We start from the raw sequence: 27,465 nt of genomic DNA, 5'->3' as shown, positions 1-27,465 counted from the left end.
GACTCAAATAATAAGAACTCTGTCATTCAGATCTTAGCAATGTGTGTGTGGCCGAACGGGCCATGCAGGCCGGCGGCCGTCCTGGAACAAGCGGCTGTTCTGGACTTCTCCAGAACTTCCAGATGGCCAATCATGGACCCGACACAATCAGATTATGGTCGTGATTCCACTTGTCTTTGCTTACACTGCTTTTTCCTTTTTGCATTTGGTTTGTCAGTACAGAAAAGGAGTGAGTATAGAGTTGTCCGGTTTTGAGTCCTAAAACCAGGAAGTGAGTCAGCATGTTTGAGCCATGGTTCCCTCGGCTATAGGATTTCAATGGGGTTTTGGTTAAAAGCCTGAAAATAAGGTCTGTGGTTAAGACAAGCTTAAGAAAGTTTTCATGATTTGTTTGGTGAGAAAAATAAACAATTAAACATCCCTTTTGTGAATTGTGAAGCTTTTATGCACCCTAATAAAGTAAGTAGCTAACAAATGGCTAACTGTCAAAAATTGAACTACAGTGTTTTATCGCACAGTAACACATCATCACATCTGAAAGTTTGGGTTGGTTGTGAAGCAATGCATATGTATACGGGTACTGTGTGTTGAAGGGGTTGATAATTGCAATGATTAATCGATTAATCGATTAGTTGTCAACTATTAAATTAATCGACAACTATTTTGATAATTGATTAATCGGTTTGAGTAATTGAGTAAAAGAAAAATAAGTCAAATTTCTCTGATTCCAGCTTCTTAAATGTGAATATTTTCTGGTTTCTTTACTCCTCTATGACAGTAAACTGAATATCTTTGGGTTGTGGACAAAACAAGACATTTGAGGACGTCATCTTGGGCTTTGGGAAACACTGATCCACATTTTTCACCATTTTCTGACATTTTATAGACCAAACAACTAATCGATTAATCAAGAAAATAATCGACAGATTAATTGACAATGAAAATAATCGTTAGTTGCAGCCCTAGTTGAAAAGGTCAGACTATAGAACAAATATTATCAATTACATTACCAATTACTTGTGTGACCTGGCTGATAAAGTGATCTTGCGAAGAGATGAATCTTAGTCATTCCTGTGGGAAAATTGCATAATTGTTATTTCCTGTGATTTTACCAGGGAGCAACCAACGATGGCGACGGATAAAGAGAAGCTCTTGGAAACACTGGATGATTTGGGAGAGGAGGAGTTTGAGAAGTTCAAGTGGTTCCTGGAGCAGGATGACAGCCTGGAAGGTTTCCCAGCCATCAAAAAGAGGCGACTGGAGAAGAAGAATAGACAGGACACAGTGGATCAGATGGTGCAGACCTACTGTGGAAACACTCTGGAGGTGACCAAGAAGGTTTTAATGAAGATCAACAGGAATGATCTAGTGCAGAGTTTGTCAAACAGCAGCTCAGGACCCAAAGGTAAGTCATGGGAGGATTTAAAAAAAAAAAAAAAGGGACATTTGAAAACAGGATACAACTTATGCAATCATGCATCACATATAATGATTTATTATATAACACTTTATACCAACAATTTATACAAAGTGCAGGCTGTATCATTTTTATGTCTACTTTTGTTGGCCGACATCCAGACAATAGATGTGAAGAGAGACAGGCGGCCTTGTGAGTGTATGTGATTATTGTATTGTATTTGTATTTATGTAATTTCTTTAGATTTTAATATACTTTATTAATTCCCCAGTAGGGCTGTGCCGATTATGAAATTTTAGCTGACGATTATCAGTCACATATATAATCGTGATCAATGATTTAATTGCCTTTAAATCATTGGGCTCAGATAAATGGGTGAGTTTCTGGTCCGTCTGTTCACGTCTGAAGGGTTCACAGCTATTTACTTCAATGCAGCTGCTCAGCTGGCTGAGCTGCCAATGTGGAACAGAGCTGGATTTGAGCCATACAACTGACAAGATTTTGCTTATTATAGTAATTTATCATCATGTCAGTAATCAAAATATAAGATACATAAACCAATGTGACTTAAATAAATGTTGGAGACGAGGTTATGGATAGCCACGGAGAAGCCTTCATCTATAAACAGATGGTCGGACATGGTGATATGACAAAACAAAATGAACTAAACAAAATGAATGAAGTAACCACACAGAGCGTGGCACGAAGACAGAAGTGTGTTGGAACCACGCTATGACAACCTTTAATCACGCCGTGCCCATAATGTTCTGGCTTACCCCACAGCACACTCAATACATTTCTGCACAACAAAAATGCCTCCATCCTTTCGTGCTTCCTTCTCAAGCAGAGTAGCCTTCTGGAATATTCCACAACATCGCAATAAACGAACAGTGACCATGTAGGCTGTAGATAAACTGATACAAACATCACTGAAGGAAGCCTAACATGAATATCAGCAACAGATGAGTAAATATGAGACTCAAAAACAACTACACACGCAGTGTTTTTCTGCGCATTGTGTATGATATAATAAAGTGGACATAGCCTTTGTGTGGCCTATTATTATTTAAGGTTTAATAAAACATTTTTTTTTACATATGTTTTAATTGAACAAAATAATGTTTTGCACAATAGCAGACCCGCTTGAGAATTTTAACCTAAATAGGCCTACCCAATCTTCACAGTGGGGAACGACCGTGTTGGGCTTTGATAGGGGCAGGTTTGGTTATTAGCAATTAGTAATTAATAATTATGAAATTATTAATTATTCATGAAATTATTGACGGGAGTCAATAGAACGGGGCACCACCCTGGAATCAGGGACCAATAACCGTACCTTTAAGTCAGTCTCAAAATGGCTGTTCACCCCCAAATGACAGTGTTTGAGTACCACTGTACATTTATGAGTGAACAGTGAAGGGTGAATTCGTACACAGGCCCTCACAACCAGCAGTTACCACAACACATATGCATAAGAAATCACAGACAACTTCTCTTTAAAGGTATAACAGCGTTTATTTACTTTAGCAATATTAATTAATAATCAATAATACTTCAGTCAATCAACTACTATTACACAACTACAACTATGGATCTAAACTAGCAGGCATAAAAGACATAAACAGTATAATGGCATGTAGGGAGTTATATGTAGCTATGTGTATGTACAAGGGAGAAGAGAGAGAGAGAGAGAGGAAGATGGCGGACGTGACCACGTGGGTGGGACGTCTCGCGAGAGTTCAAGATGGCGGCCGTGACCGCACAGTTTGAACAAAGAGGAGTTTTGGAATCAAGATGGGGTTGGAATTAGGCGGCTAAAACCAACGCCATCTACTGCTCAGGTAGCGGTGGATGTGCAATGATATGTGGGTATGTGGGTTAGTAAGGGAGAGAGAGAGAGAGAATAGAGTGGAGCACTCGCCGTCTAAAGCACCAATAATAGCCTTTTACCGCACAGAAACTCGGGGTACAACTGGGAAGTAGTACACCGGGTTACTGGTCTTTGAGCTAGTAAAATGCAGTATATTGGCTCTCTACGTGGCGATAAACACAATTGCAAGTCCAGTGACATGCAATGGCACACTTTCAGCTTCAAACGTTACAATCAAATCAAGCAGCAAGCTTAATGATAGGTTTCACAGCATAATATGGACACGGCGGTCCAATGCGCTTCCCAATACGCACAACAGTAGCTTCTGATCAGTAAAGCTTAAATAACACACCTATACTAGTCTCTGCCCAGAACCAAAGCCTCTTACTTGGGGAAATCACTCTCGAGTGATTCGGTGTGTGTTTTCGTCGGGTCGAGCCAGTGGGGTTCTCCAGGCGGGTCGGCGCGGCGGGACCGTTATTTCTCCTCGCACGGAGCAATGGTCAGCTGGCTTTCCTTGTAGGCAGCGAAGGATTTCAACCAGGAGTCGACTTGACTGAAGAAACGTTTCCTTACGTTATCTTCTTGGAGGGAAGGAGTGTCCTCAGCTGTAGTCTCTTCCAGTCCACTTCTGCAGGTCGGCTGCGCGCACTGGTTACTCATACAGATGCGCGCAAGGAGTTAGATTGCCGGATACACAAACAGCTAATCTAATCCTTCTGGATCCAAACAGTGTTATGGCGAACACTAAACAGTCTGGGCTCGTCCAGCGAGTTGAAGACTGTGCCTTGGCTTAAACAAAAAGAACAGTTCGAACGTTAAAATGTACCACCTTGTATTGCAACGGAGTCGCAAGAAGGGGCCATGTGGAAAGGTAGCTCCTGGAATTTATATCCTCCGTGACGTCATGGGGGATCCCGGGGGGTCGCCCGAGTCTCGTCCAATGAGAGACCAGAGTTTGAATTCCAGCCAGTTCACACCTAGGTGTGAACTTCAGGGCCAGTTGGAATTTTTGGCGCTGCTTTTCCTTTGTCTGAAATCAAGCCCAGCGGGTGGGCTAGAGTTAAGGCTTTTGGTTTTCTTGTTAGGCCACAGATGTTGGCCCTATTGTTTTAATTAGTTTTCTTTTGTTTCACCTTATGGCGTGGCCCAACATCCCCCCTTTGGTCTGAAGAGTGGGGTGCTGGCCGCAGTCTTTAGAGCAACTCAAGGGCCGGACAGTTCATATAGGTGAGGTAATCCTGAGGGTTACGCAGTCCATATGTTCCTGATGATGGGAAAGAATGGGAACAGTCCATACAGTTCATAGAGTTCACAAGTTTACAGAGGGCTCTGGTGTCTGGGCAGACAGTGAGGCAACGTCTGGGCAGAGTTTCTATTTTCTTAAACTACAATAAACAAAACACATCAAGCACAGGCATCCACATTTTGGGTAAGCAATGTATTAACCCCAACACAATCTTTTGCTGCTTTTGATCCCTATTAAAGAATTTCAAGAAAGGGGAGGAAAAGGAAAAGGGAAAGGTGGTTAATAGTTAGTAGGCCTACTCCTTGGATTGGAGCTGGCCAGTGTGATGTTCTCAGACTGGTGTGTGACGTGGTGACACGAATATGAGGGAGTCCAATCCTATCTCTAAATTCCTAAGGTCTATGAAAATAGGAATTGCATTGCCAAGGCTATATGCCAGATGTACCTGTAAGGGCTGCACAACAGTGGTAGTAGCTGATTTTAGGATTTGTTCAGCAAGGTCTAGGGAGGCCAGATAGGGTGGAATTCTTCCACCACTCAGACTGTTGACTGAGGAGCTTACTTCCCTAGTGAGGTCCTGCATCAAATCTCTAACTACCTACACACGCCCTGTAATAATTCTTATTGAAGGAGGAGGCTCTGTCGTCGGGCCCCTTGGGGGTCCGGCAGCGCTGACGGTTGACGAGATGTCTCAAGCTGTCTCATCGTCTCTGTCATGCATCTCCTGAGCAAACTCTCCAATTCCTGCATTGAGTTATCTCTTCTGGGGGATTGGGGTTTTCTACCTTCATTCTTACTTTGGTACTTACCTCCTTGTGGGGAGTGCTTCCCAAAGCTAACCTTTTGTTGGTAGGAGTTTTGTTGTCTGTGTCCAAACTGTCTTTGTGGTCGTTGGTTCTCTTCCCATTTGTCCTGTCGCTCACTCTGTTGGCGAGGCGGACGGCGCCCCTGGGGGTCGGTTTTTGCGGTTTCCTTAGGGCGAGGCACTTCGTTGCCTTCAAGCGCTAAGTCGGGGACTTCTGAGACCTGGACCCCCAGGACTCTGGCATCATCGTCATACTTTCTGACTGGGCGCACACGCGTCTCCCATGACAACTGTGCATACCTCCGGATTGCCTGCATGGTGAGGTCGTTCACCCTGCAGTGCATGGTGACGTCATGGCGCACGCTTTCGTGGAGGTTGTGTAGGAACAAGGACTTAAAAGCCGGTTCCTCCTCCATTCCTGGGGCACTGCGCCCTTGGAAATACGCGGCTCTCAGGCGTCGGTAGTATTCCCTAGGTGGTTCCTGCTTCTTCTGCAGGATGTTGAAAGCACCAAGGGTGGCGGAGGCTGAGTCGGTGTACGGTGAGTATTCCTCCCGTAGGGCCCGACAGAGGGTCGAGTAGTGGTCTCGAGTCCTGGGTAAGAGTGTCTCCATGAATGCATGGACACTCCTGGCCGTGGTTTTCCACACCAACCTGAGTTTCTCACGCGTTGTGGCGCGCGGCAGTTCAAAAAGGCAGCGTTCGACCTCTCTGAGGTAGTCGTCCACATTCGACTCCCGATTGGTTGGGTCGAATCTCTCTATGTCCCTTGCTAGGGACTCGATCAGACGGACACGCGGTTCTGGTTCTCGGGGCGGCCATCGACCGTCCGAGTCGTCTGAAATTCCAGAGTCGCTCAGGTCGCTATAGCGATGAGTACTGGCTTTTCCCTTTCTGGGGGGAGATGGAGTTTGGTCATGGTGTGGGCGCGAACGGCGTGTGTACTTCTCCTCCTTCCGTGGAGGGGATGGAGTTCGATCCCGGCGCGGTCGCGAGCTACGTGACATGTAAGGCTCACTGGTGGACAAGGACTCAAAGCCTCTTCGGTCACTTGGTAGTCGCACGTACTCCTCCTCCTCCTTCCGTGGAGGGGATGGAGTTTGATCCTGACGCAGTCGCGAACTACGCGACACGTAATGCTCACTGGTGGACAAGGGCTCAAAACCACTTCGTCCACTCAGGGGTTGAGTGCATCCTTCCCCCCTTCTCGGTGGGGAAGGAGTCCGGTCGATGCGCTGTCGCAAAAAGCGTGGCGCGTAAGGCTCGCTGGTGGACATGGGCTCAAAACCACTTCGTTCACTCAGGAGTTGAGTGCGCTCCCCCCCCCTTCGCGGTGGGGAAGGAGTCTGGTCGAGGCACGGTCGCAAACGGTATGACGCGTAAGGCTCGCTGGTGGACATGGACTCAAAACCACTTCGTCCACTCAGGAGTTGAGTGCGTTCCTCCCCTCTTCGCGGTGGGGAAGGAGTCTGGTCAAGGCACGGTCGCAAATGACATGACACATAAGGCTCACTGGTGGACAGGGGCTCTAAAGCACTTCGTCCACTCAGGAGTTGAGTGCGTTCCTCCCCCCTTCGCGGTGGGGAAGGAGTCTGGTCGAGGTGCGTACCCGCGCGACGGGGGCTGGGCCGGTGTACGTCCCAGGAGGGTGTGGCGCTTAGTTCCACCTGGCGGCTTGCTGGTGGAGGTGCTCTATAGCTGTCTAAGTGGCCACTTTCAAGCCGTTGGGTCAGGGCCATTACTTGTCTTTGAACAGCATGGAGTTCTTGACGCAGCTGGCTGATTTCGGCTGTGCCGTCTTGGTTTCTTTTTGTACCACATGGGTCGAAGAAAGAACCTCTTGGGGAATTAGAGCTGGTGACAGGTGTTTCCTGACCAGGGACGTCAGCACGTGTACCGACCTGAAGTTTTTCGCTTCTGGTCTCTGCTGGCCGTCGGGCAGCCTGGAGCTGCTCGACTAGTCCTTCACAGTGTCTCCTCATCCGAGAGGTCTCCGATTTAGCGTCTTCGGCTTCCTGACGCAGGTGACGGATAGACAGCTGTGCGGAGTCGTAGTCTTGCCTTAGGTGGGCAAACATCTCTTCATATGCTACAGCTTGTAGCTGCATTTTACGCTGGCACAGGAGGTTTATCCGCCCAAGCACTTCCGGCTTGGTGAGCGGGGGTGACCTCGCTGTTGGATGGTTAATATAATCTATTAACTCCTCCAGCTCATCCTCACACTCGCTGAGCGTATAGCTCTTGAGGTTGTTCCTTTCCTCAAGGGTGAGGGAAATAAGACCGGCGACGGCATCCAGCCATTCTGGATCGTCTACCTCCCGGGGAGCTGCAGCTCCAGACGCGGAGGGGTCTTGGCTACTCATGGTTATTGCTGATAACACGTTTAGTAGCCCACTCTCTTGTTATGACAAGGAGTGTTGCTGTGAGATCAAACAAACGCACAGGGGAGAGGCTCTAGACCTGTGGGTTGCAAGCTGAGGTGTTAAAGCTAATTACTCTTTGCTATCTATCCTATTAGGATGTTAATGAGGTGACCTCAGTAGCTCTGGTGAGTAACAGCTAGGTTAGGGGATATTGGGGATCTCCAACTCAAGCTCAAACAGTCTGACAATTTGCTATTTGTCAACAATTACTAACCACAAGTACACACTGAAGCAACTCACAAACCACAACTGACTATATGCTTGGCAAGTCACCAAAAAAAATAAATTTTCAAAAATCAAAATTTCAAAAAATTTTAAAATTCAAAATTCTGGATTAATATGCATAAATATTATAATAATGCTGGTATTAGAAGACCTCACACGGGGCACCATTTGTTGGGCTTTGATAGGGGCAGGTTTGGTTATTAGCAATTAGTAATTAATAATTATGAAATTATTAATTATTCATGAAATTATTGACGGGAGTCAATAGAACGGGGCACCACCCTGGAATCAGGGACCAATAACCGTACCTTTAAGTCAGTCTCAAAATGGCTGTTCACCCCCAAATGACAGTGTTTGAGTACCACTGTACATTTATGAGTGAACAGTGAAGGGTGAATTCGTACACAGGCCCTCACAACCAGCAGTTACCACAACACATATGCATAAGAAATCACAGACAACTTCTCTTTAAAGGTATAACAGCGTTTATTTACTTTAGCAATATTAATTAATAATCAATAATACTTCAGTCAATCAACTACTATTACACAACTACAACTATGGATCTAAACTAGCAGGCATAAAAGACATAAACAGTATAATGGCATGTAGGGAGTTATATGTAGCTATGTGTATGTACAAGGGAGAAGAGAGAGAGAGAGAGAGGAAGATGGCGGACGTGACCACGTGGGTGGGACGTCTCGCGAGAGTTCAAGATGGCGGCCGTGACCGCACAGTTTGAACAAAGAGGAGTTTTGGAATCAAGATGGGGTTGGAATTAGGCGGCTAAAACCAACGCCATCTACTGCTCAGGTAGCGGTGGATGTGCAATGATATGTGGGTATGTGGGTTAGTAAGGGAGAGAGAGAGAGAGAATAGAGTGGAGCACTCGCCGTCTAAAGCACCAATAATAGCCTTTTACCGCACAGAAACTCGGGGTACAACTGGGAAGTAGTACACCGGGTTACTGGTCTTTGAGCTAGTAAAATGCAGTATATTGGCTCTCTACGTGGCGATAAACACAATTGCAAGTCCAGTGACATGCAATGGCACACTTTCAGCTTCAAACGTTACAATCAAATCAAGCAGCAAGCTTAATGATAGGTTTCACAGCATAATATGGACACGGCGGTCCAATGCGCTTCCCAATACGCACAACAGTAGCTTCTGATCAGTAAAGCTTAAATAACACACCTATACTAGTCTCTGCCCAGAACCAAAGCCTCTTACTTGGGGAAATCACTCTCGAGTGATTCGGTGTGTGTTTTCGTCGGGTCGAGCCGGTGGGGTTCTCCAGGCGGGTCGGCGCGGCGGGACCGTTATTTCTCCTCGCACGGAGCAATGGTCAGCTGGCTTTCCTTGTAGGCAGCGAAGGATTTCAACCAGGAGTCGACTTGACTGAAGAAACGTTTCCTTACGTTATCTTCTTGGAGGGAAGGAGTGTCCTCAGCTGTAGTCTCTTCCAGTCCACTTCTGCAGGTCGGTTACTCATACAGATGCGCGCAAGGAGTTAGATTGCCGGATACACAAACAGCTAATCTAATCCTTCTGGATCCAAACAGTGTTATGGCGAACACTAAACAGTCTGGGCTCGTCCAGCGAGTTGAAGACTGTGCCTTGGCTTAAACAAAAAGAACAGTTCGAACGTTAAAATGTACCACCTTGTATTGCAACGGAGTCGCAAGAAGGGGCCATGTGGAAAGGTAGCTCCTGGAATTTATATCCTCCGTGACGTCATGGGGGATCCCGGGGGGTCGCCCGAGTCTCGTCCAATGAGAGACCAGAGTTTGAATTCCAGCCAGTTCACACCTAGGTGTGAACTTCAGGGCCAGTTGGAATTTTTGGCGCTGCTTTTCCTTTGTCTGAAATCAAGCCCAGCGGGTGGGCTAGAGTTAAGGCTTTTGGTTTTCTTGTTAGGCCACAGATGTTGGCCCTATTGTTTTAATTAGTTTTCTTTTGTTTCACCTTATGGCGTGGCCCAACAACCGCAAGAAAGAAGCGGCCGTTGTGTGATCCAGTCCAGACTGTCCCGGTATAGCCTACATTAAGCCCGATAGGTACACGCCGTAATAGCATATTGTTGGGAATTATAGATGAGTGTTATATTGAGAATAGGCCTAGTGTAAAGATTATTATAACTAATCATGGAATCAAGGGCAAAAAAAATCTTTCTGTGTCAGGAGCGCTGCTCCTTCGGGACCGGTTGCAACCAAGACCAGCAACCACTAGCCTAGTCTATTTGACCAACTAAGATAAAATAACATGGAAAACTAAGCAAAACTACATAATTCTGTTCACTTACCCAGAGGTAAAATGTAGACAGGCGCAACACAATCCTAACCCTAACCCTAACGCAGACCACGGCGGAACAAGAACGGACCTGGTACAGCAGCTTAAAATGCTGCTTGGATACCGAAATCTTATGCTGTGTAGTTGAGGTGTTTATTATTATTATTATTATTATTATTATTATTATTACAATTATTATTGCTCAAACACACCTTTAAGGAATGACAGACTGCAGTTATAGGCTACGGTCACAGGAAGGATAGGCTATTTGGTGTCGGCACATTTCAAAGAGTGTGTGCTGCGTTAATATTAGCTTCATCTCTCACTGCAGTGCGGAGTTTTAATTTAAAAGCTTGTTAGAGCAGTGAAACTATTTGGGAGACAGGTACACACTTGGGTTTATTTATGTGGGTTTATTTATTTAAGAGAAAACAAAAAAAACAAAACTTAGGCATTTTATGGAATCAGACGATTATAGAAAATAATCGTCTATATTTCATATAATCGCGACCACGCGATTATACGATCATCGGCACAGCCCTATTCCCCAGTGGGTGAATTCTCACTTCGGCCTCTAGTTGGGGTGCAGGGTCAGCCAGGTAGTTCGGTGCCCCTGCAGCAGGTCGGGGTTAAGTATCTTGCTCAAAGACGGATCACAGTTGTGCACGATATAACAATAATGCCTGACAATATCTTCTACAAGACAAGTGTGATGCAGCCTTGTACATGTTGCATCACCACTTTATCCATAATCCCAGGAAAGAAGGTCCTCAGGGGTTTTATACAATCATTACCAATGCATGTGTATTGTCTGGGTTAGGGTTAGTTTTCCCCAAAGTAGTTTACATACATGAACATAACAAACAGCAGCAGGTGAGAAGGAGTGCAGCTAGCTGCTTGGTTAACACAGAAGTTGTCAGTGCAAGCATTAAAGCACAGCTAGCAGAGCTTTATGGGAATCAGCACAGTGTGAATGTGTCTTTATGGAATCCAATTGGTTGCATGAAACTCGTGGTTGAGTAATAATAACCGATTCTACAACAGCTACCTTACAACTTACACCCAGTCAGGACCTGCATGTCCACCCACCAGTAATGAGCCGTATAGAGTCCATGGAGTTGGGAATGTGTACGTTATCAGGAAATGTTTGCATTACTCATTACTCACCTCATTGATTTCATCTGTTGTTTATTCATTCAGAAAATCCTGCTGCAGAGTGCCAACATGAACTCAAATCCAGTCTGAAGGAGAAATTTAAGTATTTGTTTGAGGGGATTGCTAAAGCAGGAAACCCAACAGATCTGAAGCAGATCTACACAGAGATTTACATCACAGAGGGAGGGAGTGGAGAGGTCAATGATGAACATGAGGTCAGAATGATTGAAGCAGCATCCTGGAAACCAGTGAGACCAGAAACACGAATAAAATGTGAAGACATCTTTAAACCCTTACCTGGAAGAGACAAACCAACCAGAACAGTGATGACAAAGGGAGTGGCTGGCATTGGGAAAACAGTCTTAACACAGAAGTTCACTCTGGACTGGGCTGAAGACAAAGCCAACCAGAATATACAGTTCACATTTCCATTCGCTTTCAGAGAGCTGAATCTGCTGAAAGGGAAAAAGTACAGCTTGGTGGAACTTCTTCATCGCTTCTTTATTGAGACCAAAGAAGCAGGAATCTGCAGGTTTGACAAGTTCCAGGTTGTGTTCATCTTTGACGGTCTGGATGAGTGTCGACTTCCTCTGGACTTCCAGAACAACGAGATCCTGACTGATGTTACAGAGTCGACCTCAGTGGATGTGCTGCTGACAAACCTCATCAAGGGGAAACTGCTTCCCTCTGCTCGCCTCTGGATAACCACACGACCTGCAGCAGCCAATCAGATCCCTCCTGAGTGTGTTGACATGGTGACAGAGGTGAGAGGCTTCACTGACCCACAGAAGGAGGAGTACTTCAGGAAGAGATTCAGAGATGAGGAGCAGGCCAGCAGAATCATCTCCCACATCAAGACTTCACGAAGCCTCTACATCATGTGCCACATCCCAGTCTTCTGCTGGATCACTGCTACAGTTATGGACCATGTGTTGGAAACCAGTGAGAGAGGAGACCTGCCCAAGACCCTGACTGACATGTACATCCACTTCCTGGTGGTTCAGTCCAAACTGCAGAACGTCAAGTATCATGGGAGAGCTGAGACAGATCCACACTGGAATACAGAGAGCAGGAAGATGATTCTCTCTCTGGGAAAACTGGCTTTTGAGCAGCTGGAGAAAGGCAACGTGATCCTCTATGAAACCGACCTGACAGATTGTGGCATTGATATCAGAGCAGCCTCAGTGTACTCAGGAGTGTTCACACAGATCTTTAAAGAGGAGTGTGGGCTGTACCAGGTCCAGGACAAGATGTTCTGCTTTGTCCATCTGAGCATTCAGGAGTTTCTGGCTGCTGTCTACATGTTCCACTGTCACACAAACAGGGAAGAGAAGGTACTGAAGACATTCCTGGGAGAAGATAGAAGAGATAGAACAGAAGGTAGATCTGAAGAGAGTGAACAATCCCTGAATGACTTCCTGAGGAGAGCCATGGACAAATCCCTGAAGAGTAAAAATGGCCACCTGGACCTCTTTGTCCGCTTCCTTCATGGCCTCTCACTGGAGTCCAGCCAGAGACTCTTAGGAGGCCTGCTGGGTCAGACAGAGTGCAGACCAGAAAGCATCCAGAGAGCCATCAGCAACCTGAAGAAGATGAACACTGATGATACCTCTCCTGACAGAAGCATCAACATCTTCCACTGTTTGATGGAGATGAACGACCAGTCAGTACATCAGGAGATCCAACAGTTCCTGAAGTCAGACACCAGATCAGAGAAGGAACTCTCTGTGATCCACTGCTCAGCTCTGGCCTACATGCTGCAGATGTCAGAGGAGGTTCTGGATGTGTTGGACCTGGAGGCCTACAACACATCAGTGGAGGGACGATGGAGACTGATCCCAGCTGTGAGGAACTGCAGGAAGGCTCGGTTAGTCCTGATGTGAATACCAACAGTATAGAACAGTGTAGAGCGACCTTCATACCTGACACCATCAGAATTACAATAAAGATCTATAGTTCCTCAAACATACCAGCAGTGGTACACAGTGTTGGGCGTAACACGTTACAAAGTAATGTGTCACTGTAATCACATTACTTTTTCCTGTAACAGAGTAAAGTCATTACTGTTCCAGGTTCAGTTTCACATTCCAGTTACTGATCTAAAAGATCGGTTGTTTCTTGAGTTTCATTCTTTAGTCTAGTTCAACTCTTTATTGGTGTAATATCTATGAAAGATTCCCCTCGTCTTCTCCTGCCTTCAGCTCATGTCAGAAATATCAGAATTACAGAGAGCGACATGAACGAGCTGACAAAGTGGGAAATACGACTCGGAAAGTTGGAATTTAATGCTGTAGGCTGAAAACCTTAAAAGTAACTAAACCCCAACCAAATCTGTGGTGAAGCCGGACTCTAATGGTGTCAGGCTGTTTTACTGAGTTGTTTTACCAGAAGTTGAACTGAACTGCCTGTGGAGCTCAGGCTGAAATCTCTATCATTTTTCATTCTTTTTTTAAACACTTTTTTACAGAAATGCTTTCATATAATTGCATTTATGTATTCCTTTCTGTTTGGTTTCTGACTATATTATACATTAACCACTTTTGGGAAATTTCAAATTCTATAATACAAATTATTGTCCTTATTATTATCATTATTATTATTATGATTGTTAGTAGTAGTAGTAGTATTAGTAGTAGTAATAGTAGTAGTAGCAGTATGCTGTATCAGTTTTGATTGGTATGCTAGTCTCAGCTCTGCTTTGATAATCTCTCATTTTGCTTTAAATCTGTAAACAGACTTTCTGGCTGTGAACTCTCAGAGACCTCAGCTCTGAAGTCCTGGTCTCAGCTCTGAAGTCCTGGGGTGCATCCCAAGTCTCTTATTTGATATTTCCTCGCTCCTCGATCCTCGCTTGAACCGGAAGTCGTTCTGGTCCGTCATTTTGAAGGTCGTCCCAAAGCTCTTATTTCTGCTCCGAGGAGGGAGGAGGGAGGAGGGAGGAGGGATCTCTGAGGAGCTGAGCGAGGAGACACAAGAGCAGCCTTCCCGGAAGACTTTCAGCTGAACGCCATGACGTCAATTCTCCGCCCCTATATCTGGCAAATTTGAACGAGATGGCAGAGAAACAGTAGGAGTGTAAATGTCCGTTATTTTATGCTTTTTGATATATAACGTTAATGCAAGAACATGGGGAACCTAAATTAGGTTTATTTCATCCACAACCTGTTTTGTCATACAGAAACGGACGTCGCTTCACATGACGCTTCAGAGGAAAGGACGTCTCATTTCTCTAAAAACATATTTCCTTGTTTCCTCTCTCCTCGCATGGTTTCCTTGCGCAAGTGAGGGAAACATGGATGCAATTTAAGAGACTTGGGATGCACCCCTGGTCTCTGCTCTGAAGTCCAACTCCTCCTTTATTCTTTATTCAGATTGAGGGGCTGCAGCTTGTCAGAGACTCACTGTGAAGTCCTGGTCTCAGCTCTGAAGTCCAACCCCTCACACCTGAGAGAGCTGGACCTGAGTAACACCAACCTGCAGGATTCAGGACTGATGCTGCTCTCTGCTGGACTGGAGAGTCCACACTGCAGACTTGAGACTCTCAGGTAAAATCACTTTACAGTTTTTCTCAGTTGATTCGACACATTTCTCCAAACTAAGGTCCGTTCTCTCAAAACAGGATTCCTGAATCTGCAAAGGTCGCCCTGCAGGTTTTACATGAGGATTTGAGTTTTATTGATCCAGCTTCATATACACAGCAGTGACGCTCAGTGACTGAGAGAAGATCATCCATGATCTGATATCTTGTCATTAGATTACTGCACCTCTCTCTGTTCCTCTCAGCCATAATTCACTGTCACATCTCCAGCTGCTTCAGAATAGAGCAGCTAGATTTTAACCAGTGGGAAGGTGACATCATCATCTGCCCAGTTTTAACATCTGTCCTCTGGTTACCAGTTAGATAGAGAATTCATATTAAAATGTCACTGAACACATTTAAAGCAGGCTAGTTTTAGTTCCCTGTGAGCTGAGAGCCAGCTGAGATCTTCAGGTCCTCCTGACTTTCCCTCAGTCCAGACTCAACACTGAAGGTGGTTTCACTTTAGTCCTCAGGGCTTCCAGACTGTGGGAAGCCTTCCTGAGGGACTGAGGCTGCAGGTTCACTATCATCTTTAAAACTCTTTGTAAAACACACTTTTATTGACTTGCTTTTGTGTCATTTTGTGTAATCTTTTTTGTCTCTCCTAAACTTCTTCAGCTTGTTTCTCATGTTTATATTTGATATTATTATTTAAATCCACTTGTTTTTAAAGTGTTTCCTAATTTATATCCACTTTATTTTCTTTTTTATGGCTCGTTGTGCAGCATGCAGTTAGCCTCATCAATACAGTCTGTCAGTAGAAATAATACAATAATGACATTAAATATAAGGGTCAGTTAGCCTCATCAATACAGTCTGTCAGTAGAAATAATGACAATAATGACATTAAATATAACAGAATAACATTTCCACATGTCTTCTTGTCCTTCAGGCTGAGTGTGTGTCAGCTGTCAGAGAGAAGCTGTGAAGCTCTGGCCTCAGGTCTCAGCTCCCAGTCCTCTAGTCTGAGAGAGCTGGACCTGAGTAACAACGACCTGCAGGATTCAGGACTGAAGCTGCTCTCTGCTGGACTGGAGAGTCCACACTGCAGACTGGAGACTCTCAGGTCAGGTTCACTGTTACTGTTCAACAGACCATTTAAATTCTTCTTTACAGGCACATTAATGTCAGAGAAAATACCTGAACTGTCATTTTCCTGCTGATGTGGTTTTTGAAAGCAGCTGAGAAACCAACATTCAGCTCTACTTTCTCTCCTCTGAGAGAATATTTCATTATTTCTCTCCTCACTGCCTCTGTTGGTGAAACCTGAAGTAAAGGACTTGTCAGATTCTGTCAAACTGAGTCCAGAACTGAAATTAAAACACAAACCTGATCCTGGGGTCAGCTGTTAATATTGGAGACAGTTTCTGTATTATAATAACTGATTTCAGAGCAGTTTATTAATGAGAAAATCCAACATGTAACTGTTTTTAAACAAAGAGTTTCCACTGAGAGCTACGATCTGTTTTTCAGAAAACCTGTTCAAAAGCTGCAAAAGCTCAAAATAAACAAGAAATAACAAACTATTAGTGCTGGGTGATGAAGCTGAAAATGTTATTACAGTAAAAATGTTCATATCAGGCGATGTTGAGTTTTATCACAATATGTAAAATCACAATATCTGCCGAGTTTAAAGGGTTAATTTTGCTCCTGAATAAAAGTTGAATAGATCAGTCAACTTTCATTTAAAACACTTCTTTACTGCCAGAAAAAAACTAAAATAAGTCTCAGTCTTATTTTCAACACTATAACCTCATATAATATTTAAATAGGAATAATGAAACAAAGCAGTGAAGCCGTTCTTCTTCCAGTTTGACCTGAACGCAGCAGAAAACCAGCAGCCAGTGAAGTAAACAAGGAAATGTGTGAGCAACCTAAAAAATATCAAATGGACGATTATAAGTGAAACATCATAAGTGTTCAGTGGCAGCTGTTTAAAGACGTTTCACTGCAGAGTGTTTCTGTGTTTTAATCACTTTTGGCTCCAGCTGCCGGAGAGTGTGTTTGCTGTGTGTGTGTGTTGGACAGCAGCGCTCCTGTTTAAAGCAATACTCCACTTAGTTTTAACATGGGGGTTATTCAGCACCTGACCGCCATGAAGACCAGAATATAAACTACTGACCAGGACCAGATGCAGCTGGACCAGTTTGTAGAGTTTGAATGAGGAGAAAACCTCCTGAAAACTGACATTGAACTCATTGGTGAACAGATTCAACAACAGATCCTGCTGGAAGACAATAAAGCAGCAACTGGTCCGCAGTTACATTGCATTTCTGTTCTTGGTTCACACTAAAACGAGTATTTTAAAAGTAAAGTAGATCCGGTCTCCCAAACAGGAGCTATCTCTCCTACATGGTATCCCTCCGCTGTGTTCTCTTCTGTCAGTAAAGATGCTGTTTGGTTCTAAATAGCAGTACATGTAATCGTAGTACGGCCGCTGCGCTCAGACTGTTCGGTGCGGTATCCAGTTATTAGATCATATAAGTTGAAAAGAATGTGCAGATCATGTACTTCCTGTAATAATATGGTGAAAACCAACAGGTTTATCAATCAACATACCGCTAAGGAATACACTATAAAATCACTCATCACATGCAACACTACCAATGTTATATATCTTTTCTTTTGTAAATGCAATAAATACTATGTGGGTCAAAGCTCACGGAAGCTTAACGTCAGACTTCAGGAACATAGCAGTAGCATCAGGAGAGGAGACATCACATCCCCAGCTGCCAGACACTTTTTAAATAAAGGACACAGATTGGAGGACTTCAGATGTACAGGCATTGAGAAAGTAAGGTTGAATGGCAGAGGGGGGAACAAGGAAAATGCCTTATTGAAAAGGGAATGTTTCTGGATACATACCTTAAATGCATTGCATCCTAATGGGTTAAAGGAGGAATGCAATCTGACGGTGTTTTTATGAATGAACGACTCTTGAGGTCGGGCTCCAGTGTGAATATAGTAGCCGAATGTTTAAACTTAGAGACTGTCGGTATGTCTGATGTATGAACGGCTGACCACCTGATGTCTTCAGACATCCCATTGTTTTTTGACATATACAGTATATATATTGTTTTCTGATATTTTGTATAATCTTAAAGGGCGACATGGACGACATGTTTTTTGTACACGTTTAACAATGTAAATAACACCAATGCCCCCTGGTGGCGACATCAGGAACCACATGTTGGAGTTTAGTTTAACACCAGGGACTTACAGAGCAAGACCTTCACATAATGATTCTTATTATGGGGATTAGATCCTTCATGTCAAAATGGTAGAGGTGTTTTGAAAGTGGTGTCTGCATGTATGAAATACTTTGAAGCCTCTTATTTTGTTGATTCAATGTTGTACCAAGATCATGTTGAGATGATGACATCACCTGTGTCTTTCCACACACCTGTGACAATGAAGTTTCCCTACATATAGAGGAAAAAGATGAGTTACTATCAGACACTGATGAAAGCCGGAGGGCCGAAAACGTTCTGTTATGAAATAAAATAAGTGCTTAACAAAGTAACTTTCCATCGTGTGCGACCCCATCCTTTCAACTAAATAGTCGGACCAAACGTCAATTAAAAATCACAGCAGCAGGATCTGCTGTTGAATCTGTTCACCAACGTGTTCAATGGCAGTTTCCATTCAAATGAATGGGAAGTAAAAATCTGAACTACAAACTGGTCCAGCTGCATCTGGTCTTGGTCAGTAGATTATATTCTGCTTCTCAAATAAATAAGTTCATGTTGAAACTAAGTGGAATATTAATTTAACTGAAGCTACGTAAAACTCTACAATGAAGGAAGTGATGAAATGTTGAATCCATCAATCTTCATGACTAAAACTAGGAAAACAAGGTCCAGGTTGAAAAGAACCAGAATTATGTTTTAAGAGAGAAACTCTGCTGTGATCAATATTATTGAACATTTTCAAGCTGCTTTTATTTTGAAATCCAGGAAAATGTAATCAATATTGTTTAATCACCACATCTCTCTGTGTGTGTGTGTTTGTGTGTGTGTGTCTGTGTGTGTGTGTGTGTGTCTGTCTGTGTGTGTGTGTGTGTGTGTCTCTCTCTCTCTCTCTCTATGTGTGTGTGTGTCTCTTTGTGTGTGTGTGTGTGTGTGTGTGTGTGTGTGTGTGTGTGTGTGTCTGTGTGTGTGTGTGTGTGTGTGTGTGTGTGTGTGTGTGTGTGTGTGTGTGTGTGTGTGTGCAGGCTGTCAGGCTGTCGGCTCACAGAGGAAGGCTGTGCTTCTCTGGCCTCAGCTCTGAGCTCCAACCCCTCCCATCTGAGAGAGCTGGACCTGAGCTACAATCATCCAGGAGCCTCAGGAGTGAAGCTGCTCTCTGCTGGACCGGAGGATCCACACCGGAGACCGGACTCTCTCAGGTACGGAGAGGCCACGTCCGCTAGAAGGCTGAGAGTCACACACATTTTCTCTGTCAGACCGGCTGCGTCCGCACCGCGGCTAAATACAGCCGTCGCTCCTCATCGGAGCTTCGTCCCGTTCGGTTCACACACGGTTCGGTTATTAAGGAGAGCGAAGCTTTCTACGACCGAACTCGCTACCCGAAACGTTCGGGTGTCGATACCGAATCCGAGAGCGGATCCGGTCGGTCCGAGTAGCGTGAACCGGAACCGGACCGGACGGCCGCTCGTTACGTTACGTAACTTTATCGTCGTTAATTTGAAAGAGACGGAGGGAAGAGTTGAGACGTTCTCACATTTTCTATCAGTCTGTTTCCTGCAGCTGCTCCACCAGTTCTGTGTCTTGAGGCCAAATGTTGCGTCTCTTTAAAGTATCAAGTTCATGAGGTGGAAGAAGAGAAAACCACGCCGCTGTCGGTGGAGGTTTATTCAAATCTGATGGACAAACTGACGCCTCTGGTTACTGGTGTTACTGGTGTCCAGTAGACTGAAAACACAGGCGACGGGAGCCGCCATATTGGTCTGCGGTAAACGTTACTATGGTTACAGACATTATTTACAGGAGTGGAGCGACTCCTGTTACCGTACAGACTCGGTCTGGTGGTTTTACTCCGCTCTGCTCCAGTCTGTACCAACATATGAACATTCACTCTGATTCATAAATTCAGTGTGAACGGAGCTGCTGAGAAGCTGAGGAATATTGTTTCATGTTGAATGGAGGATATGAGTGACGGCGTCTGGAAAATCACTCATATGGAAGGTTATGAAGGTTATTTGTTCATTATCAAAGAGATTATGCTGTCTGACTTTATTTACCTCCCCCCCCCAGTGTGGACCATGATGCAGTGCGGTGGTTGAAACCAGGTCTGAGGAAGTGTAAGCGTGTATTTAGTTTGATTCATGAAAACAAAGCAGCACATTCAGTTTCTATTTAAATAGAAAGCTCATGTGTGACATCTATTCATTCAAATCCTACTCTGAAGAAAGATGGCTGACAAAATGTGTCATCATGAAACTGAAGAAATGAACAGTCAATCTGTTAATAAATCAACCAATAATAAACACAACAGGTGTATTAGATGAGAAGCTGCTGCTGTATTGAGTCTTGTTCTCTTATCAGATGCCTGTGAACTCACACTGGACCCAAACACAGCACACAGAAACCTCTTCCTGTCTGAAGACAGAAAGGTGACGAGGGTGAGAGAGGAGCAGCCATATCCTGATCACCCAGAGAGATTTGACTGCTGGGAACAGCTGCTGTGTAGAAATGGTCTGACTGGTCGCTGTTACTGGGAGGTCGAGTGGGAAGGAGTTGTTGATATAGGAGTGACTTACAGAGGAATCAGTAGGAGAGGAGTGGGTGCTGACTGCAGGCTTGGAGGGAATGAAAAGTCCTGGAGTCTGATCTGCTATGGTAACAGTTACTCTGTCTGGCACAATAACAGATTCACATTCATACCTTCCCTCTCCTCCTCTGACTCTAACAGAGTAGCAGTGTATCTGGACTGGCCTGCTGGCTCTCTGTCCTTCTACAGAGTTTCCTCTGACACACTGATCCACATCCACAGCTTCCACTCCACATTCACTGAACCACTCTATCCTGGGTTTAGGATCCGGTCTGGGTCTGGTTCCTCAGTGTCTTTTGTCAGATAGAGGAGGGAGAGAGAAACACTCACACTGCTGACCAAAGACAGCTGCTGAGATGATGGTTCACTCTGTACAGGATCACACGCACACACACACACAGACACACACACACACACACACGCGGGCACACACACACACACACACACATACACAAACACACACACTTTACTAAATAGAGTGTATTGTGTGTGTTGGGTAACTGAACAGGGTTTTAACAACAAGAACATGGACATTTTATTGTGAAAATGAAATGAATGAGAAATGAAACCAGACAGAATCAAGTTATGGTTGTTCATCTTAGAGTCTGTTGTTGATGATTGACAGGTTGAAATATCTTTCTGTAGCAACATTTGGTATTTTATTGTCATCTCATCATTCCAAGATATAAACTTCTATCTAGTTTTCTGTAATTGTTTGTCAGAATGAAAATTTCTCCTAAATGAACATTGTTTGGTCTTCATCTTTTCCAACAAGCAGTTTCAACTGTGAGAGAGTGAAAGTCTCCTAACGGCCACTAGGGGGCAGATAGACTCTGACTCTGAGGGACAGGGAGGGACCAACACACACACACACACACACACACACACACACACACACACAGTTATCATCAGCAGTTTCAACTCCGATATAAATAATGTGATGGATGAAGCTTCTCAGCTGCTTCTAGCTCAGTGAGATCAGCAGCTGCTTGTCATGTGACAGGTTGCTGACCTCTGACCTCTGACCCCTCTGGTGACATGTGGACATGTACACAGACTGGACAAAATATTAGGAACACTTAACTCTTTTCATGAGGCAAACGGACAAAGTGAATCCAGCTGAAAGAAAACTATACCGTTTGCTTTCAACGTGCCTCCTACTGTTTCTTTTTTTTTTTTTTTACATATTTTACATATTGTAATGATGTAGTGCAGGTTAACCTCTAGTAGACTGAAGAGTATTTTCTACATCCATTAGCACAGTATAAACTTTGCAGTGTCACAAAACATATACCTACGGCTGTTTAACATTATTCATCAACATTTTTTTAATTTTAGTTTAATAATGCTGTTTAGACAAAAGGGCAAACAAAGAGTAAATTACAAATTGATTAATTGACGGGAGATAGTGACGTCTGACGTCGTCATGGCAACACGTGACGCCACAAAGTGCCGTCCCGTTCCTCCTGAACCGTTTGGAGCCTCATGACTTCTCACACTCAGGCTCTACAGCTGAACACACAGGTGACTCAGTTCAGTCTGTGAGGCTCAGGGTCAGTCTGTAGGGGGACACTGGGGCTGCGGTCCAATAGTCAAAAAAATACGTCCTGACTCCTGTTCCTAACCACTTCTCCTTGACCTCTTTGGAAAAGGTCATGAGGTCAAGGAAAGACGTGAAGGAGAATTCATAAGGACTTAGGAAAAGACAACCGCAGTTCCCAAGATGGACGACTAAAAGCATCTTAGACACTTCACCCCGTGTGTTCTTACCGTGTTTCATGCAGGCTGTAGAAACGTGGACGACCCGGTGAAAAATATCGCTTCATCACCAAGGTTGGAATTGAAATAAAAAGGAATATAGGCTACCAGTCACTAAAGTGAAAGGAAATGGTTTTCACATTGAGAATGGTTGCTCACGCTCAGCCTCCTGTCCACTCATATTTATCCACATGAATCCCAATTTGTTTGATTGTATGAAAATAATTGTTAAATTCATGCAAGATAGGCATAACATGTTAGGCCTACAAATCTACTACTGTACATATCATCATTCTTAAGTTTCAAACATGTTGAATTAAAAACATCATCTGGCTAAAAACGTCTCATATCCCTTTTTCTTGAAAGACAGACTTCTGTGTTCTGGTTAATATGCTGATTATGATCTGATTATAAGCCTATGCATATAATAGCTTAAGAACCACCACACAACTCAGTAAACACCTTGAAATATTGACTTTATTGTGCTTTGAATTTGTTCTGGCTGATACAGGCCTTTATTACAGTAAGGCAAGGGTTTCAGCATCTGTGCAAAAATGAATGAATGATATTCCTAAAGGCTGCAATACAACAACGCTCAGAATGAAGAAATAACTAATGCAAACTGAGCAGAGGTTACGCTACAACGTTAACTTCTGTCAAGTCAAACTGGAGTTTTCTGGAACATATTGGAACCTAGAAAAAAAAACAACTTTTAGAAATTAAAAGAGATATATGTGTATAAATAAATAAATAAATAAAGTAAGTTTAAGTTTTATCCCTAATTACTTGTTTTCAAAACTTGGAGGCCTTAAATTTGTTTTACTTTGCAGCTACAATATTGAAAAAATCCCCTTAAAATTGTCAAATTTTCACAAACAAATGCTCCTTGCCTGGTCTTTACTTTATAAACATAATTTTTCCCCCCACAGGTACTACATCTGGAACAATAGAGACATATTATATAAACACAAATCGTTATTCTTGGAAAACTGGTTTGTCCATGGAATTTGTCTGGTTAATCAGCTCCTCAATTCTAGTGGCGCATTAATGTCATACTCCGAACTTCTAGACAACTATGGTATTCCTATACCTCCAAGGGAATATGCCTTAGTTTTTGATGCAATCCCTTCTGGTGTCTTAATGCTTCTTAGAAACTCAGTAGCATCAGAACTGACTTTACTACCACTGGATCCTGTTGTTACTAGTGTTGGTCGGATCTGTTTCTCCTCTAAAAAGTGCAATAATAACCGTGATATACGAGCTTTGTTTCAAAGAGAAAGGGTCTCTGTTCCAAATGTAGTCTCTTACTGGAATAATTTTAATTCAGACCTGAACTGGAAGAAAATCTGGTGCTTACCTTCTAAATATATGGTTATAAATAAGGTTAAGGAAGTGTCTTTTAAAATGATTCACCGTTTTTATCCCTCCAAGATGTTTCTACAAAGATATAAAAAGGACATTGATGTGGACTGCTCATTTTGTCAACTGGTACCAGAAGATATATGTCATTTATTTTGGTCATGTCCCCACTCTTGCATTTTTTGGCAAGATGTTTGTACATTCATTTCCCACTGTATTGATTCTGAATTCTCCCTTTCCTATGAAAATGTATTGTTTGTTTTTTTTACTTACACTTCTACCAAAGCAGATAAATACTATATCATCAATTTGATTCTTTTACTGGCAAAATCACATATTCATAAAGCTAAATTTTCCAATCATAAACCATCTTTTTGAATCTTTGTAAATGAAATCAAACAATACATTTCTACAATCCTATATTCTAAAAATAGGAAAGCTATTAAAACTATACATTTACATATTTTACATATTGTAATGATGTAGTGCAGGTTAACCTCTAGTAGACTGAAGAGTATTTTCTACATCCATTAGCACAGTATAAACTTTGCAGTGTCACAAAACATATACCTATGGCTATTTAACATTATTCATCAACATTTTTTTCATTTTAGTTTAATAATGCTGTTTAGACAAAAGGGCAAACAAAGAGTAAATTACAAATTGATTAATTGACGGGAGATAGTGACGTAAAACTATACATTTATGTACCCTGTATAACATTTTTGTAAACTGATTCATGATTTCTGTCAGTGTTCTGATCCCCTGGCTTTACATGTTTGTTTATTTATTTGTTTACCATGCTTTTTGTTAATAAATGAATAAAAAAAAAAAAAATCTGTTATATAGGCTATGTTGATATATATATATATAAATCTCTGTATGACTGTAAGACAACATATACCATGGCATTTTATAATAAAACGTATTGTTGTAAAAAAAAAAAAAAAAAAAAGTATCATGCTAACAAACACAGCGCTAGTATAGTATAGTAGCTATTAGCTAGTAGCTATAGGAGAAGATGCTGTCAAGGGTTTCGTAACAGCATTGTGAGCTGCGGTAAGACTGTGCAGGACGGGACGTCTACAAAATCCGGAGAGGCAGCCGGTAAGATGCTGAACTTTAAAATAGTTTGAGGGACTGTTTTCCTGGCGGAGATCACTGCTGCTACCGAGCCAGTTTGTCTATTTGTAGAAGTTGTTGTCTATTGGTTGTAAATCTAATCGCGAGTCTGATGGTGTTTGTCAAGTAGAAGCACGGTGAATGGTGATGATAGAAAGTGTTGATTATTTGTTCATTGCAAAAACGTGGTGGAAAGAATGGATGCTAAAACTAGGAATGGTGCAATAGCTGCACAGGTTTTTAGCTACAACATGTTATGGGTTTATGAAGGATTAAAAAATGGTTGTTTAAAAGGACTGCATAATTGAATATTACTTTGAATAAATATGATTATAAATAATGTTAAAATACAATAAAATGTATACATTACCTGATGTTAAGCGGTGGTTAGCTTTGCTTGCATTTAATGTGGGAAAATGTATAAATTAAGTGAAATAAGGCACTGATGCTTAATGTTAGACATTTCTTTTGCAATATTTACAAATGTGTGTATTTTTCTGTTGCTTATTTACATTTATTTGCACTAGCGTACATATATATTTTCTTTTTCTGTTTTTCTTCTATTCAAAGGTTTTTTACCTAATGACTAACGGAACTAATGGAACTATTTAACTGAGCTGTCAAACTAAACTGCTGAACCTGCCAAAATAAAAGGAGAAACAGGAAAAGATGTTTTTTGGTCATTGAGTGGAATCCAGTTAACAACCTTCAGGTAGATGTATCAGTCTCCTTCAAGTGGGGAACCTGCACATATTCTTAAAATAGAACTTGACAACTTCACTTTGATCATTTTACAACAGCAGCGTAACGTTTATAGTTCTCTGGGTTTAACATATTGTTGAAAGTTCAAAGCATATTAGCGAGTTATGGCATAAGATGGAAAATGCTTAATAAGCAACGGTAACTTGCCTGATGATCTGCGTTCCTTGTCGGTCATGTTGATCGATTGTTTTCGTGAACGGCCGAATGTCGCTGCCGCAAGGAATTGTGGGACGGCACTATCTCCTTTCCTTTCGTAAAGGATGGTCCAGTGTCTCCTATGCTAAAGGAGCCAAGTAAGGAAGCGTTGAAGCACCTTTCCTTAGCATTTAGAGATTGGAACAGCTCTTATCATGGCTGCCACTTAGATACTTCCGGGTCATTTCACTCAGTTAGGAACCTTCCTAAGCAAAAAGACTATTGGACCGCAGCCTGGGATCGGGCCGAACGTCGGCTAGCAGGAAGCGCACCTGCAACAGGAGACCGGAGGAAACACCAGACAAATGTTAAGTTCCGTCTCTCTACTTTGTCAGGTATTTGTGATCATTCACACACAGCTTTGTCTTCCTCACGCTGACTCTACAGCCTCAAACTAAATCACGGAATGTGTGGAAAGTTTAAAACTAAAAAAGGAGAATATCACTTTGTCCCTCAGGTCGCTGACTTGTAGCAAACCCATAAAGGCCTTTATGCACGCAAACATAAAAAAGTCCAGTTTCCTTCACATTCGTTCTCATGGTTTCGGACGTCTATCGGTCGCCATGGTGATGATGACCGCTTCCAATTCTTCCGGTAGAGTGGCGAGGGCGTCCCGTAGTTTGTCAATTTATTTCTACCCTCCCCCTTCATCAGAGGGCACCTCCACAGCTGCCAGTGTAACTTGATTTGGAGTGACACTTGGTAGTGAAGTGGTGGTGGGTAGGGGCTGGTTTGAGATTGGGCCTTTATAAAACTTTTTTTTCTTTTTTCTTTTTCACTTTGTTAGGTACATCCAACAGCAACCTGAAAATCCACACAGTATATCAGTCATATATCCATTTCTTTATTTCTATCTATCTATCTATCTATCTATCTATCTATCTATCTATCTATCTATCTATCTATCTACAACATCAGTCTCCTGTTTCCCTTGGCACAAACTCATCCATGTCTAAGGTATTTGTTGTTGATTTCTCATGGGCCAAGATCACCAAACTCCTCTTTCTTTCACGTAACATGGTGCGACGATAGGGGGTTAGGACTCGTGACAGTGTGGAGAAGGAACTCTCACATGATGCTGAAGACACACCAATTACCAGCTGTTACATACAATTTATGCAACTCAGGAAAAGCTTCCTTACAGATAGACATTTATAAATATACTTGTACTTACCATGTTCTACTTACCGCCACCATCTCCTTTTGTTTTTTGTTTTTTTTTGTTTTTATGTTGTTATTTATAGACTAATGGCTGTCTTGTATTATCCCTACTATTAACATCTCTTTATTTAATTTTATTATCAGTAGATTTTCTTTTGTTATCTATTGAATAATAGATATCTTGTATTATCCCCACTAACATATCTAGTTTATTCTGTTAACCAATATTGTTATTCACATTATTTTTTGTTAATTTAATGCCTTAACATTGTCTTTCATAATTGTAATTGTGCTTTGGCAACACATGTCAAATGTCATGCCAG

General features: G+C 42.7%; 2 protein-coding genes across 7 annotated transcripts in view; both read left to right on the top strand.

Annotated features, from left to right (window-relative positions):
- The window catches only part of LOC139641172 (protein NLRC3-like), a 107,347-nt gene extending 84,105 nt beyond the window's left edge, over positions 1-23,242 (top strand). Inside the window, exons 2-8 of the mRNA XM_071515443.1 lie at positions 1,116-1,405; positions 11,479-13,300; positions 14,805-14,978; positions 15,906-16,079; positions 19,227-19,400; positions 20,269-20,315; positions 20,560-23,242. Coding sequence (XP_071371544.1) covers positions 1,129-1,405; positions 11,479-13,300; positions 14,805-14,978; positions 15,906-16,079; positions 19,227-19,400; positions 20,269-20,315; positions 20,560-21,092 — 3,201 coding nt within the window. The 5' untranslated portion in view covers positions 1,116-1,128 and the 3' untranslated portion in view covers positions 21,093-23,242. The remainder of the gene's footprint in view (positions 1-1,115; positions 1,406-11,478; positions 13,301-14,804; positions 14,979-15,905; positions 16,080-19,226; positions 19,401-20,268; positions 20,316-20,559) is intronic.
- LOC139641168 (NACHT, LRR and PYD domains-containing protein 12-like) overlaps positions 1-27,465 on the top strand; it is an 83,096-nt gene that overhangs the window by 21,439 nt on the left and 34,192 nt on the right. The gene's annotated exons all lie outside the window — the stretch shown is intronic.

Source organism: Centroberyx affinis, unplaced genomic scaffold (genome assembly GCF_046629955.1).
Source record: "Centroberyx affinis isolate AG114_WGS23_722 - 3 ecotype Tasmania unplaced genomic scaffold, CSIRO-AGI_Caff_v1 ptg000351l_1, whole genome shotgun sequence".
Classification (NCBI taxonomy): domain Eukaryota; kingdom Metazoa; phylum Chordata; class Actinopteri; order Beryciformes; family Berycidae; genus Centroberyx; species Centroberyx affinis.
Note: the sequence above shows the minus strand (reverse complement) of the source record. Positions and strands in the feature narration are given on the sequence as shown.